Source organism: Gallus gallus, chromosome 7, assembly GCF_016699485.2.
Source record: "Gallus gallus isolate bGalGal1 chromosome 7, bGalGal1.mat.broiler.GRCg7b, whole genome shotgun sequence".
In the NCBI taxonomy this organism is placed as follows: domain Eukaryota; kingdom Metazoa; phylum Chordata; class Aves; order Galliformes; family Phasianidae; genus Gallus; species Gallus gallus.
In genome coordinates this window covers 16969137-16984557 of record NC_052538.1, presented here as the reverse complement: position 1 = coordinate 16984557, position 15421 = coordinate 16969137, and the positions used below count along the sequence as shown (strand labels likewise).

Genomic DNA, 15421 nt, shown 5'->3' with positions numbered 1-15421 from the left:
CAGCTAAAGCACTGATACGGCACAGCCACAGTGATTTTTAACAAGGGTCCCGCAGAATATGCTTCAGGATGGTAGCTTTATCTATACACCAGATGTTCAGTCTTGTCTGTACACTAAATGAAATGTTGACTTCCCAGTACACGACCTTACCATCCTCAGATTTGTTATCTAATTTAAACCGCATCTTCTAGTGAGATTATGTTGGTTTCCACCAGCTGATAGACGCAGTCATTTTGTTACAGTTTCCTTCCCTTTTTAGCTGCATCTTTAGAGGTGATGAAAGCTCGGTGACCTTTGTGCTCTCTGAATGCATCAGGAGTGAGCGCTGCAAAGCTAACCTGGTTTTTAGAGGTTTCTTTTCCAACTCTTTTAGTTCAAGTTATGTGGTTACTTCCATTTACTTCCTGTTAATGACCTTTCTGTACACAATTCCCACTGAGCTGAAAGGTGATAGCTTTAGACATTTTGTAAGAATTTTTATTCCACAAATTAAAAAAAGTGGGGGGGACACCAATTAACTCCAGGATACCAAAGAGGGTAAAAAACAAACCCTGGCAATTGTGGCTTGAGCTGATTCGCAGAACTGCGGAGGGGATTTTCAATGGTTTTCTCATCCTAGGTGGCTCATTAAAATTTCCCAATCAGGGAAAGGTGTCTGAGCTGTGTCGGCTCCACAAGGATGAATCACCCAACCCCTTAAGAAGGATGGTTCACAGTCTTTTTTGTCTCCTGTTGATGCATTCCTTAGTTTTGGTCCTCAGAAAGGCAGATTTCACCATGCCTTTGAATGTTTTCATTTTTACCGAGTGTGGCACAGTCTGACCTACATCCAAACACAAAGCCTTGAGGGTGGCTCACCATTTTTGCTATCTTTTCCCCCTCTCTCTCCATTTGACAAGGTAGAGTAGAGCCTTGTCAAAACCATCTGCTATCTGTGTGAACTATTTTCTAGCCTCAAATATCCAGACTGGCATATATTTTAATGCTGTTATTTAAATGCGTATTGCAAAATTGAATATAGTATTAAGGTTACTTTGTTGAGAAATTGTGGCCAGCTCTTCGTGTGAAGAAAAATTGGCCGGCAAAATGTGGAAATACCAGACAAAACAGTGCTATAACACTCACTGCAACTGAGCTGCAGTTTCATGAGGGCTTGAGACCATTTCTACTACTTCTTCCTCTCCAGCCTCCCAATATGTTGACTCTGATAAAATCTGTCTTTGCTTTATTAAAAATAATTCCCAGTTCAGACAGATATGGTATAACATGTTTAGTTTGCTAAGGTACTCAGCACATTACAGACATGGCAAAAATAAAGCAGTGGCCTAGGTCGCAAATTGGAAATTCCAGTTTATATGTTTTTTCAGTTGTTGCACCATCTTTATCCTACCATTCCTTTGCAAGATACTTGCAAGCAGCTTGGCTTTCTGGTTTCGGGTTATCTAGCCTTACCTCAAAACCTCATTCAAAGCTATCTCTTTAATTACAGCTCAAAGCATGATGCTCTCAGTACTAAAGGCTGAGTTAATGCATGCAGCAGAGTGGCATTCTGATAGGTTTGATTTGCTCAGACTCTAGTAAGTAGTTGTTATTAGGAGGAAATACATTTTGAAGGCAAAAACCCCCATACCTAAGATGTAAGCTAACATCACAGCCGTATTTAAATATAACCAGCAAGAGTAACTGCTGCCAGTGCAGTCTGCCAAGGCAGTGGGTTGGTGGCAGTGCCAGACCTTCAGTGCAGGTGTGTTCTTCCCAGAGGGTTTGATGGGCCATGCCCTGACTCTGCAGGAGGACACACACAAAGGCAGCCCCATGTCAGGGGGGCCATGATGCCTGTGCTGCTCTACTCCATTCCGTCATGTCTCCCCAGCACGGGGCGGGAAGTGCCCTCACAGCGCAGTGCTCAGCGCGGGGCCCGTGCTTTCCCTGCACCCACTGGAGAAGTGGAAGGCCGTGCGCCTGCCCAGGCTGGGCCCCAGTCTGCCACAGCCTATGCCTAGCAGAGGAGCACGAGGGCTCTGGCTTTCTGGGAGGCCACGCCGGTAACATCAACGCACGTCTTGCTTTGTTTCTTTTCGCTGTAAGGCCGTCTCTCTCACAAGGCCTCTCCTCCACCCATGTTTTTCTCTTCCTCAACGAGTGAAAGAAACCGGCGGCACAGCCACCTTGTCTTGCTGGAGCCCGGCTGGCAACAGCCTGCCCTGACCTGAGACATGAGCCATTGTTAAGGGTATAACACATTTACATATTTTGCAATAAAACATCAGTTATTTGCATTACTGTGTCAAGTTTTATTTGATTCTTTCACCTAAAAATGACTCATTTTCCTTTCTTGTATTTTAAAAACCAACTACTCTAAGCTTGTTTGAGAATAATCAAAAATTGCCCATTTAGCTAGAAGTCATTTTCTTTTCAAAAGGCAAATGTTATTTAATCTTTCAGCTGTTCATTGTGCCATCATAAATACTTTCTTTTCAGCACAGTTGTGGGGACTGAAATGAGCCCACTAATTGCCTCCCATTTCGACTGACATGTGGTGGTTTAGTGGAAAGAGAACACAGCGGGGAGAAGGAAATAGGAGGCTGAGAAAATGAGAGCTAATTATTTTCACTGCCTCATGTCAGGCTCTGTGTCAGCCTTGTTTTTACAAACTGGAAGGTTTAGCACTAAATAAAACAAACTGGCGTCATGTTTTTATATACTGGCAGTGTCATGGAAGCAGCTGCACATCTCAAAGACAATATAATGCCTGCATTCGCATGGACACCATCTGACAGCCACTGTGAGCCACTGCTAATGAGGATATCACAGTGGTGCCAAGTGAAAGGTGCTGAATTATGTATGATTCTTCATCAGTGCAGCAATAGTCCTGTACATCATTATGAGACATTGTTTTGCTGAAGAGATTAAAACATTCTTAGTTCCAGACCCTGCAACCTATACACGCTACAAGAGGTTATTAATGGAATTTTTAGGGAGAGTTTCTTGTGGATTTCTTTTTGGTTAAAAATATCTCATGGGACAAAGCCGTGGTGGGTCATGACACTATATATATAAAGAAGAGAAGCAAATTAACCGTAATTGTGTTATCTTCCTTTAAATCCAGAATAATAAAATATAGTGTAGCAGGGTGATACATAATGATAAATAACCCAAGTGCTGTCACTAGATGTTCAACTCTAATGCCTTTAAAACAGCAGGTTTCAGCAGCTGAGATAGATAATAGCTAAGAATGTAAAGGAGCTTCTGGGGACCTAAATCACCAACATGCTACTACTTTTAGTACCAGCATGACTGACGTTTTTTCATATTTGTTTCATCTCACGTTACATCTTACTTTTCTTCTAATACCCAGTTGCCTGCTACAATGGCGCGTCTGTTTTTTCTTGAATCATAAAAAAAAAAAAAAGAAGTTTATTGCAACTGCTGATTTTGAAATGAATCCTGAACTTGGGCCTCCTTGGGAAGGGAGGTGTCGTCCCAGTGAGAGTTTGAAGCGGTTGTTGTTTAAAGCCCATACCTGAGCTTTTTCATTTCCCTTTCTGTTGTCTTTTGTAAGACATTAGTACACACGGGGTTAAAGGAGCATCATCGCCGCACTAAGCAGGAGCCTTAATTTTCAAAGCCTTCTTATTTTCTGTTCTGAAGCTGGGAAGTGGCTCCAAATACATTTGTGATTTGCTTTCCTGCTATCAGTTGCAGAGGCTGCCAATTTAGTAGCTTTGTCAAAACGTTATTCGGAAATGTTTTCCACCCAAAGTTGTACCGGTTGTAGCTCTCCGTTACAAAACTAGATGTTCTTTTTTAACAAAAAGCTGAAATTATTTAAATCAAAATTGAACAGGTAAATATTGAGAGATAGCTTGATGTTTGAATTGCAAACATCTCGGGAAATCGATGCGAAGCACCTTGTGTAAATATATTTGTCAACAAGACATTTCAAATGAGCCATTTCCAAGTTATTTCCCTCAGTAAGGCTGTTACTAAGGGTAGCCTTGGTCCAAGAAATCTTCTGGCTCCAATTCATCAAAGATTTGAATTACATTGCCTTGGTTTTCTAGCCACATTTTTGGTTATGCGGTTGAACATCTCTCTCTTATGCTTTTGAAAGTAAAAACCTATTTGAAAGTAAAAATCAATTGAAAAACAGGGAAATGTGTCCCTTTTTGTGGTTACAAACCTAGCTTTATTTACTGTGTGGCAGAGCAGAATGGTTACAAGCGTATAAGAAAAGCAACCAGCCACTCCTCTTAGAGATTTCCCGAGGACCTTGATTCTAAAGTCACTGAGCTGCTTGCCTTTTCCTTCCTTTTCTTCCTTTCCTCTCTTTCTTTTTTTGCCTGTTACGTCTTTTCTGTCTTTTCTCTTTTTCTGCCAGCCTCTCCTCACTCTCTCTATTTTTATTTCTCTCTTCCCCCACTCTGCTGACTCGTTTACTGTAACACAAAATGAAAACCTTTCCAAATAAGACACGGGCTTTCGAGTGACCAGAGAGCGAACATTCAGTGCTGTCATTCTCTCTTTTGGTCTCTGCACAGTGTGCCTGGAGAGGACCCTGAGGGGGACGGAACGTTTCAGGGCTGGATTTTAAGGATGGGCGAGCATGTTTCTGCCTCTAAAGCCATGGCTCGTAGCAGGGGAGGCGGTGTTCATGCAGGGCTTGTGCATCCACAGCTGCGTGGGGCAGCCTGATTTGTTCCTGCACAGAGCACTCCTACGTGTGCGGCTGATCTGGCAAGGGGCTGGGTGCTGGCAAGCGCCCACTGCATGTTGGACCCCTTATTGACAGGATCTGTCAGCCTTGTAGATGTGGGAGTTTGATTTACAGGGTTAATTGAGACAAGCTCATGCTTTTCAGATGTGGCATGTAAGGAGCAGAAAACCCTGAGCCGTGAAGGTGCAGGAGCCCTGGCACAGGGCAGCAGACAGCTTTGGCACTCATCTTGGCACCGGGCTGGTGGCAGGGGATGCACCAAAGTAGCTGGCTGCTATTGATTTTTGCCAACATGTTGGTCTTTACTTGGCTGAGGTGGTTTTGTCCTTAAGCACTTTGTCTCTAACCTCAGCTTAGGTCTGCAATAGAGAACTCAGGTAGAACAAAATTAGGAAATCCTATTAAAAAGTCAGGCAAGGAAGACAGTGCAGGCAGCGACAGGAGCACTGGCTGAGAGGCGAGGAGGAGTCAAAGCCGACTTCCTGCGCTGCTGCAGTTCAGTCACACAGCATGAACAGTCCTCAGCCTACAGTCTGTGCCATGTCGTGCTGCACCCACTTGAGAAGAGGCAGCCCACAGCCCGGAGCAACAGGATAGAAAAAGGCCATGCGGAGTGATACAGTCGGTGGTTAGGAGACAGAGGCGTGGAGTGACTTTGGTGCCTTTGTGGGTCACTCAGGAAAATGATGGCAGGACTGGAAGCTGAGCTCAGTGCATGTGAGCCCCAGGCCAGTGCCCTGAGCGCCAGGCTATGGCGGTGCTAACACCAACTCCCATGTCCACTCTCCTCATAAAACTCGTGAGCTTTCAATGGGGACAGATGGACACACGGGGCCGAATGCTTTCATAAGTGTCATTTGTTGCCACAGTTCGGAAATGATTATACTCTGGTTTTGTTTTATCTTGGAATTGCCAATTCAATGCCTGATTGAAAGCTTTGAAACTTCTGAGGGCTGAGCTCCTGCGTTACATTTATGAGAGATGCACGTGCAAACACTAGCAGATAATCGCATGTACGGATGGGTATTTCTTAGGCTGCTGTACATTTGTGTGTGCAAATAACTGCTTATGGCAGCCCTTGGCCCCGAGCGGCCATCTGTGTCCCCATTGCAAGTTCTTGCATTTTTTGAGCAGCCTTGAGGAGATGACTGCCTCCTGCGAATGCCAAGACTGCAGCTGCCTGGCCAGCAGCATGTGGGGACCCTCCTGACCCTCGGGCACACCTAGAGGGGCTCCTCCTCTGCCACGGGCAGTCTCCATCCAGGCTGCACAGAGATAGAGATGCCCTGCTTGGTGCCACCCCCTTGTCCCTCAGGGAACAGACTTCTGGAGGAGCTCAGTGCACTGGACAGCATCAAATCCCAAAATCACCTGCTGTGGTCTGCAGCAAATCTGTTGTCCCCCGCAGGAGCCTCCCTGGCCGTTGGCAGGGACACTGGTCCCAGTGCTCAGCCCACCTGATATGTCCTGCAGGATGCAGCCAGAGCCATCAGCCTCTTGTGGGCTCATGCCCATGCAAAGTACTGGATTTGGTGCTATGTGCTGCCCATGGGATTATTTAAAGATACCTTTCACTGCTTTGGTTATTAGACTTGCTGTTTCAAAGCTGAGCTCCCTTAAAATTACCGATGCTACTGGAGGTGAGAGGAGCTGAGAATGCTCAGTGCCTCACTGGGCGCTCAGCATCTGAAGGAACTGAGCTGCACTAACCAGCTCGTCCTCCTACCCATTATTTGAGCGACTGTCCTAAAAGTGTTGCACACACCCTCTGGTCCTTCATTCCCAGATTCACCAGGAACACGTCCCGAGGGCTGGCTGCCAGCTCTGGCTGTGGCTCCAGGTGATGGCTTCCATAGGGCTGTGCTTCGCCACCACTGCTCCTATCGGCAGGCTGTGCTGCTGGGTGAAGTGCTTCCGTCCTGGGGCCCTCCAGGGGACCACCGAGGGCAGTCAGACCTGCTAAGGTGGCTGCTGCCTCTCAGAGGGACCTGAGTGGGAAGTGAGCCAGGGAAGCTGAGGGTTTTCCATTAAGAATACTCATTGCAAAATGTGCATATACTAAAACACGTATATGCTCCTTGCCTTTGTCGTCGTTGCTGGTCTTATTTTTTCCCACTATATAGTGAGGACTAGGCTGGGTTTGGTTAGTCTTTGGTTTTTTATATTTTGATTTTTATTTTTTGTATTCTAACAATCCAGCATTCTTTTTTATTATTATTATTCATAGGACTGTAAATGGAAAATGTACATGGAGATGGACGGGGATGAAATTGCAATAACCTACATAAAAGATGTGACATTCAACACTAACCTACCTGATGTAGAGATTTTAAAGATGACAAAGGTATTTACAGCCTTAAAGCTTTCACGAATCCACAGATCTCAAACAAAGACATTAAAATACCACAGCAGTCGACTTTTGTGCTTGCAGAAGCTCAGTCTCTTGACAGCTTTTAAATAAAATGCACATTTTAAACAGATGTGTATCATAATAAGAGTTAGCTATTTTGGTTCTCTTTTAAGCTGACATTAACGTTAACAATAGAAAAACAAGAGAAGGAACTAATTTATATTTTCTTGTTTTAATTCCATGTTATAGCATCTGAATTTATTACCCTTTTTAAAGATGAGAATGTTAAAAACTTATGTTCCTTTTCAGGAGAACAAAGTGATTTAAATGTTCCAGTTTGAAACTCCGTGTGATTTGTCTGGGTTTTTTTCTTTTTTTTTTTTTTCTTTCTTTTTTTTTTTCATGGTTCTAGAAGTTTTACGTGCTTTTAAAACTCCCTCTTTCATGCAACGATGGGTTCCAAAGACGGAAACCCATCAACAGATTGATCACAGGCATACAGCCCTGCACATCTACAACTCAGTGCCAGTGGGCATTTACCCTATTTGAGTAAACCTGCCTGTGAGTATTTACCAGCCAGCATTTAGACTGCTTTTACCATAAGCAACAGAAGGTTTGTTAAAGCACAGAATACGCTGGACATTCTGTTTGCTGTTATTCTAGCTGATTGTTTTTATTAATAAGCTCTACTTAATAGCAGCTAACGTCATGAATGAAAAAATACACATCTTCATTACCAGTTAGAATGCTTCTCTAATGTGCACTAATTAAAATACAAAACAAAATCAGAAAAAAACCTCCTGAATACCTTCAACTGTGTATTTTTTTGCAAAATTATGGCTGTTTTTTTGCTGAAGGAAAAACTGAAAATCATATTTTCAAGAGAATTTTAGGGAAAATATGTCTTCGACAGAAAGTATTCTTGTATTTAATGTCATAGTCACGCTAAGACTATTATTATAGCTAGGGATTTCTTCACTGTTGTAATTTTATTGTTGTTGTCATGTCATTGCAAAATAGCTTTCTGTTTCATTTCCAGAAATTCCGTGTTAGATATTTCCATTTTTTTCATTAAAAAAGAAAACGAAAAAAAAAAGAAAAGGCTTAAAGTTAAATGTAGTAGTCTCCAGATACAGTGGGATTAGCAGATTCTTCAGGATTTGTATTATCTGTCAGGGTCTGTCTCCAGGAGTACTTACTGCATGTGCGTAAAACTGAAGCAGGGCGATGCCCCCCTGAAAATATTCCATGCTGTCATAGCTACAGTTAAATACAGAAATCTCCATTGCATTTTGCAAACGAGGAGGTACATAATTTCAAAATATGTTTGTCCCATAACATTTTTAGACGTTAACAGTATGGAAAAAGGATGAGAAAAGGCAGAAGTTAAAAGTACTTTTAGGGTGTTTCAGAGACAAGTCAGGAGATGAAGAGCACCTTATAAACCACCACCGTGTTCTTTTCAGCCACCGTTTGTCATGGAGAAGTGGATCGTGGGGATCGAAGAACACCAGTCTGTAGAATGTATTGTTACCTATGAGGTAAGTTCTAAGAAACAATGTGTTTATCTAAGATAACCTGTATGGGAGATGTGGCAATAGCATCCCACAGCTCCGCTGTATCCTGTAATCAAGTCTCAGCACCCTGTAATTAATTGTAAAATCTGAAGTTTGGAGCAAAAGCTGAATGAGATTTACAAAGAGTGTGTCCTCGGGCAGCTGCCTGGGACGGCTCTTTTTCTCAAGGACAAAAATTCCTTCTACTCGAAGTGTATCGGCCAATGTGCTCACATTGCTGGGAGGCTGTGGTTTTTTTTTTTTACCTTTTCAGTGAAGTGCTAATTAGGAGAGCTGAGGAGCAACAGGAGAAGAAAGAGAATGATAAGTCAAAAGTAAGAGAGTAAAACAAAATATCAAAGACAATTTAGCCATGTAAAATGAGAGAAATTAGCCTTTGTAAAAAGAGCTTGCGGTTGCTTACAGAAGTGTTTTTATGAAGACCAATGCTGTGCTTCACAGTGAGGCTAATAATTGAGATTCCAGCTCTGTCGTGGGCAAGGATTCAAGCACTGATGGAGTGATGAGGAAATCTTGTACCTTTCTGGTTTGTCTCAGAAGCGAAGAACAACAGTTTTCTGTTGCTCTAGGTTTCTTTCAGCCTTTCAGAATTGCAGGCCACGTGGCTCCTGTAACTGTAGTGCTTGATACTCCAAGAAAGCAAATGTGGAGTGTTCCCCTGCAAAAATACCTATTTGGTCCTACCTCTTTTAGCAGAAGGCGCTGCCTATCTGGTGTTCACATTATATGACAAGTAAAATACTCTTTGTATTTGTAGAGGAAGGCCTTCAGATCTTTCCTCCGCATGGTACATGAATTGGAACACTTATTCACTGCCACATTTTTAGCATAATCATAAAATACCAGCCAAATTTATCTAGTCTAAAAATACATGAGAACTGGCTAAGTGGTTTTGCAAAACAAACTGTATTCAGAGTGCTGCTGCCACCCAGGCAGTAGTGGAAGTTCCCGGGCAGGAGAGCTTAGTGGGTTGCGTGTTGCTATGTCCTCACATGCCTTGTGTCCTTATGTGTGTTGTGTCCTTCCTGAGCAGAGCGACGTTCGAGCTCCCAAATCCACCAGGCACGTCCAAGCTATCTGCTGGAGCAAGGTGAAAGCACAGGATGAGGTCAAGGCGGTACAGCTTATGATACAGACCTCGCTCCCCAACTCAGAGGGGCATTCACGGAGCAGGTCTGTCTCAAGTAAGTCGCTACACGTGAACTGCCTACCTCTTGCTGGTGTGGGCAAAGTGTTTATGTGGAGAACAGCAAAAAGACAATGCTGCTATTCTTATCCAATGGCAGAGCACCATCTTGCAGCTTCAGCTGGCATTGTGGTCCCTATGACATCTCCATGAGCACATGCAGGAGCACCCTGGCATGTATGACTTAGCTTAAAGGCTAAAAGTTAGGTAGTGACACATTTTATATCATAGTGTGATTTAAGGAGGGGTGACCTTCTAATGCTTCTATAGAAAGTATGCTGGAAACAGTTCATGACAATTAGCTGCAAATCTGTGGTATACTGTAAATCACTTGCAGTAGCATACAAGTAGCTCAGATCCTTCTGCTCCAAAACCCCCAGTACTTCACATCTTCCAGTATTGAGCAGGACCATGAAGCTGCACCAGTGCAGGGCTGACACCGTGTGACTGAGTCCACCAGCAAGGCGGGACTTGTCAGCAAGTTGTATGCGGTTGTATGGCAGTGCATCTAATCAGCTTTGGGACTGGGCTGAGAGCACAGGCGGAATACTGTCATTATCTGTGTAACTGTGCCATAGAGGAAGATGTGTTTCTCAACCAGGATTTCAGGAAGGCATCTGCCGAGAAAGGGCACAATCTCTCACGTCTCTTCCCCCCATCTGTTGGGAAATATGGTTTTCCACAGTCCTTTTGGGAACCTGGGAAGCCAGTGCTTTCAGTAGGTTTTTATGCTGACTTTTTCTCCTTGCAATCCAAACTCACCAGAAGTGCTGTGGTCAGCTCTTTCCTCCTGCTGCTGTCTACCCAGCGTGCAGACAGATTTGCACAAATGTCTCAGATATAAGCAGACCCAAAACGTGTTCCTGATGGCTGTAAAGAGGAGTGGAAATCTTCCCATTGAACTCTTCTTCCACAGCTCAGCCTGTCCATTCTGGTCTGCCCTGACTCCAGTTCTGGCTCCTCCTGGAACAGGGCTTTGGAAAAGGTTCTTTGCATCTTAACGAAGTTACTCTTTTTGTACAGGTGTTTGTTAGCCAAACTGTTGGTTTTTTTTCTTTTTTTCTTTTTTTTTCTGATTCAGTTCACAGTAGTGCTGTAGAAATATGTAGGCTGGAACAAGATAGTAGGCAGCGGAGGGTGAATTTCCTCAATCATGTGGCACTACTGCTGCATGTGGAGCAGTGCCCTTGTGAATGGAGCACTGGTGGTTTAGACTGCAGACACATTTAAAATGGGTGCTCATGTTCCTAAGTAACCTATCAATTTGCAGAACAACTGTGTTTTGTAATGCATGTGGAAAGCAGCATGTCCTGAAAGACATGTTTTCACTGCAGATCAGCTCCGGTGATCCAGGTCTTGGGCTGATGAGCCATACAGCCATACAGCCATACCCAAGTGTGGTGTTGTATCTTCACAGGTTGGCTCTGCCGCAGTAAGCCAAGCTGCTTTCATTTTTTTGTGGCGAGCGGTGGGAGAGCTTGTCTGTCCCTCTGGCACATGGAGGAGTTGCACGAAGTCACTAATGTATTGGCTGCACCCAAGTGAATAGGCACAGTTCAGAGGAAATGGGTTACCAGCCAGCGTGAAAGCTGCGCCTCAGCTCTAGCAAATCTCCCGGCCTGTCTCCTTACCAGATCACCTACCCCAGGTTTAAAACAACACCAAATCCAAGCACAAAGGTAAGGGTAATAATACCTGTGTAAAAGGCTAAAATAACCGGCAGTGAAGGCGCTGCCCATGCAGTTTACTGCGTGGAGCATTTAATTCAGCATGCAGAACTGGTGGCTCCAGAGACCTTATGAGGGAGAAGACCCCAGCCTACGAGAGGACTGGGCCAAGGGCCAGTCCCACAGGTGGTGCTGGGCGATCCCCACTGGGCAGCTGCTCTCCAGGCTGGGCACTGGAGGGAGCTGGTCCCACAGGGCATGTAGTTGCCACCTGAGAGCTGGTGGCACACAGGGACCCAAATTCAAGTCCTGAGCCAGCTGCTTCCAGATCTATGAGGTCTGTGTTTTACATCCAGAGTCTCTGTAGGAAGAAATGGGGAAATGGCGGAGGAGTCTGTCTAGAAAATATTTTCCAGCATGCGTATTTCTTTCGAAACAATGAATTTCAAGGAGGTTAGGAAATAGAGAAGTTGATTCCCACCTTTTTGTGAAAGGAGGTTCATCTCAGTGCAGCCAGAGCTCTCTGCTGTAGCAGCATCAAACCTGTACTTTGACAGGAAAGACAATTTCCTTTTGACATATTTGACATTAAGTTGAAGAGAGAGAAATCTCCTGGGACTCCAGCAAAGTCTGGGGGAAGGAGGAATGGAAGAGATCATCCATTATGTCCTAACAAGGAGCAATCCTAGCAAGGACAGAGCCACTACCAGCTCCCACAGAACTCCCCAGGCAGATGCAGCGTTGCCATGGGTGGGAAGGGCTTGCAGCAGAGGATCTCTCCTCTGGAGACCTTCAAAAGGTGAGAGAGGAGCTGGGGTTCTCTGCTGCAGATAAAAAAAGTCTTGTTTGTGTTTATCCTGCTGCAAGCTGCTACGGCCACGCTTTTCTGTTGGAGTGACATAACCATTTTTTAAGGAAAATCATTCAGATTTCTCTAGAGCAAAATTACATAAGCTACGTTTTGTGCCTGAAGCTGGATGGAGGCTGTGGGGTGCAGCTGGGTCTTAGTATCATGATTATGTGAAATGGACTGACTTCTGAATTAGCAGTGATAACAAATGAAGTGGCTCTGGCTGTTGTGGTGAGAAAATGGAAAGAGAGAGGGTGAGTTTGGCTGCCGCAGCAGCCACTTCCTCCACTGTGAAGGGTATGGCCAGCGCTGGCTGGGAGCAGCACAGGGTGCAGCAGTGGTGCTGGCACCGGGAGGTGCCCATGTTGTGCCTGCTCTGGAGGTCTGCAGGCTCTTTTGTTGTGGAAGCTGAGGAGGAATCTGCTGAGACTCTGGGGAAAAAAAGAGTTTGCCATCTTTGGAAGAAGGGGCAGGCAACACGGGAAGAGTACAAGGATGTTGCTAGGGTATAATTTTGATCGGGAGACCTTATCACTCTCTGCAATGACCTGAAAAGAGGTTGTAGCGGGGTGAGAGTCGGCCTCTTCTCCCAGCTAACGGTGACAGGATGAGAGGGAATGGTCTTAAGTTGTGCCAGGGGAGGTTCAGGTTTGAAACTAGGAAAAATTTCTTCTGAGAAAGAGTGGTGAGGTATCAGAACAGGCTGTCCAGGCAGGCGGTGGAGTCACCTCCTCTGGAGGTGTTTGAGAAAAGAGTAGATGTGGCACTTGGGAATGTGGTTGAGCGGGCACGGTGGTGGTGGGTTGATGGTTGGACTGGGTGATCTCAGTGGTCTTTTCCAACCACTGTGATTCTATTATTCTGCAATCCGTAGAGGTTTCTCAGAGAGAGAAAACCTAACTCACCCCGTATCTGAACCAGAATGTATTTTCCCAGCAATTTACACAATGCTGACCTTGTTTCATTTCCCTGCCAGGCATTGACAGCCAGTGGATGCAGACGCTGCGCATGCACCAGATAGCCAAAGCCATTTCCCTGCAGCACGGCGACCCGCACAGCCCCACCACCGTCTCGCACTACCTGCCCTACCTGCAGAGCCAGGACTCCTATGCTGCTGCCGTGAGGCGGACGCGCGGGCCCGTCAATTACCACTACACCTCCATCAGCCACTCCAGGAACTCCTCTCCCCTCTCGCACAGTTTGGTGAGAAACCTATCGAGCCTGCACATCAACTCAAAGGGCAGCAGCACTTCCAGCACGGCGTCGGACACCGCTTCAGAAAGGGACAGGTCCACGGGCAAGGCCAGGAACGCCTCGCACAGCGGTAACTCCCGCAGCTCCTCTGATGGACGGCGCAGCGGGACGAGCTCCCCAGTGCCCCCCAGGTCCTCAGGCAGGGCCGGCAGGACTGCCTCCATGCCCCCGGCCCACGAGCAACGCAGGTATCCCCGCAACTCCCCCCAGCCCAAGGCCATCCCGGGCATGCCGCTGCAGGGGGAGAGCGAGCCCAGGAGAAGCGAAGGGGAGGGCAGGGCGAGCGAGGGGGGGTGGATAAAGGTGCAGCACGTGAAGAAGCCCCACAGGCAGAGCACCGGCAAGCAGGGTAAGGAGAGGCCCAAGGGCAGCTGGCGGGGCCGGAGGGCGTTCTAACGGAGAGAACAGCTGTGGGCTGCGATGGAGCCAGCTTCCCTCTTATTCCACTGAATATTCAACTGGGAGATGACACGTGCTTCTGCTCGACGTGCTCCAGCTGTCGGCACACCGCACTGAAGCCATGACACTACCTCGCTGGGCTGGCTGCACAGCTCTGCATGCAGCCGGCCGGTGGGCGCCTGGAAGGAGCCTGCGCTCGGCAACGTGACCTCTTCCCTCCCAGTACTGATGGATTTAATATGGTTGCCTCCCCTCCCTTTGGCTGCTCGTGTTCTTAGCTGACTGGATGTGCACTAATTTGCTTAATATTTCAAAAATAAATTCAGTAATACACAGCCGTGTGCTGTAACAAAGACCTCTCCGTTTCATCTACAGAGGAGTTGTGCTGCTAACTCTCCCATCACCTCTGGCTCCGAGCACTGTTTCTGCACGCTTTCTTCACTCTGCTTTCTGCCAAGGCCATGGGAAAAGGTAATATTTTGGTCAGACCACCTCAATCACAGAAAGCAGAAGCACAAACAGATTTTTCTTTAGGCCCACTCTGGTAGCTTCCCTTCTCCACTTCCAGCCATCCGTCCCCTGTCAGGAATCGCTCACCTCTCTCTTCGTTAAAACCCAGACACCGGGTATCTGACACTGCAGAGCAGACACTGCGACACGTACAGATGTCGTAATCAGAGGGATAAAAAAAAAATAGGCTTTATGCTTTTAGAAAAAAAAAGGAAAAGAGAGGGAGGGAGAACAAGGCATTGCCTTTATAATGGATAGATCCATCCCCTCTGAGGTCTGTGATAATGTTTATCCCCGGGCAGCAGGCATTTTTTAATTGAATTTTTAAATGTGGCCAGGCTGTGCTGCCTTTGTCTTTCAGTCTTCAGGCAGTAAAGACAAGGTCAGCAAAGTTTGTGATTAATGTGGTCTATAGCTCCACTGAGAACAAAAGCACAGCCGTAGACTCACTTGTCTTCAGAAAGTTCCTTGTTGGCCTTTTCACTCCAAGTTGATTTCACACAATTAAACAGGGAAAAAAAGTTAGGGTTTCCCAAGATGCAAGAGGGAAAAAAAGGATGAAACACATAAAGGAAGCTGAACCCAAAGCAACACATGGTACCCTTTGAAAGCCAAGAAACTGTAAATTAGAGATGCCTTTGAGGTGCTAGATACCATCAGTGCCAGGCGATGCTCACTGGCATGCAACTGTGAGCAATGCTGGAGGAGCTGCCAGCACATCACCCCCGATGAGCCCCCGTCACCACTGCCCCATCACTGGATTGTCAAAAGGGCACATACTAGGGCTGCTCCGAAAGTAATGCCTCTTACTTCAGTACGTTGGCCCACAACAACAGGCAGTTGAGGTTGAACCTTCCTGCATCTGTTGTAGTTTCCATGGAAATAAATAGGAGGCATTACTTTCGGAGTGA

General features: G+C 45.9%; 1 protein-coding gene across 10 annotated transcripts in view; it reads left to right on the top strand.

Annotated features, from left to right (window-relative positions):
- MAP3K20 (mitogen-activated protein kinase kinase kinase 20) overlaps positions 1-14355 on the top strand; it is an 83596-nt gene extending 69241 nt beyond the window's left edge. For 8 of the 10 annotated variants that reach the window (XM_421996.8, XM_046944064.1, XM_040704331.2 and 5 more), the window contains 4 exons: positions 6945-7061; positions 8534-8608; positions 9678-9828; positions 13324-14355. In XM_421996.8, coding sequence (XP_421996.4) covers positions 6945-7061; positions 8534-8608; positions 9678-9828; positions 13324-13997 — 1017 coding nt within the window. In that variant the 3' untranslated portion in view covers positions 13998-14355. Of the gene's footprint in view, positions 1-6944; positions 7062-8533; positions 8609-9677; positions 9829-11247; positions 11510-13323 lie in introns of all 10 variants that reach the window. The other 2 variants (XR_005861768.2, XM_015289606.4) reach the window with 2 other exon arrangements.
- The last annotated feature ends 1066 nt before the right edge of the window (positions 14356-15421 follow it).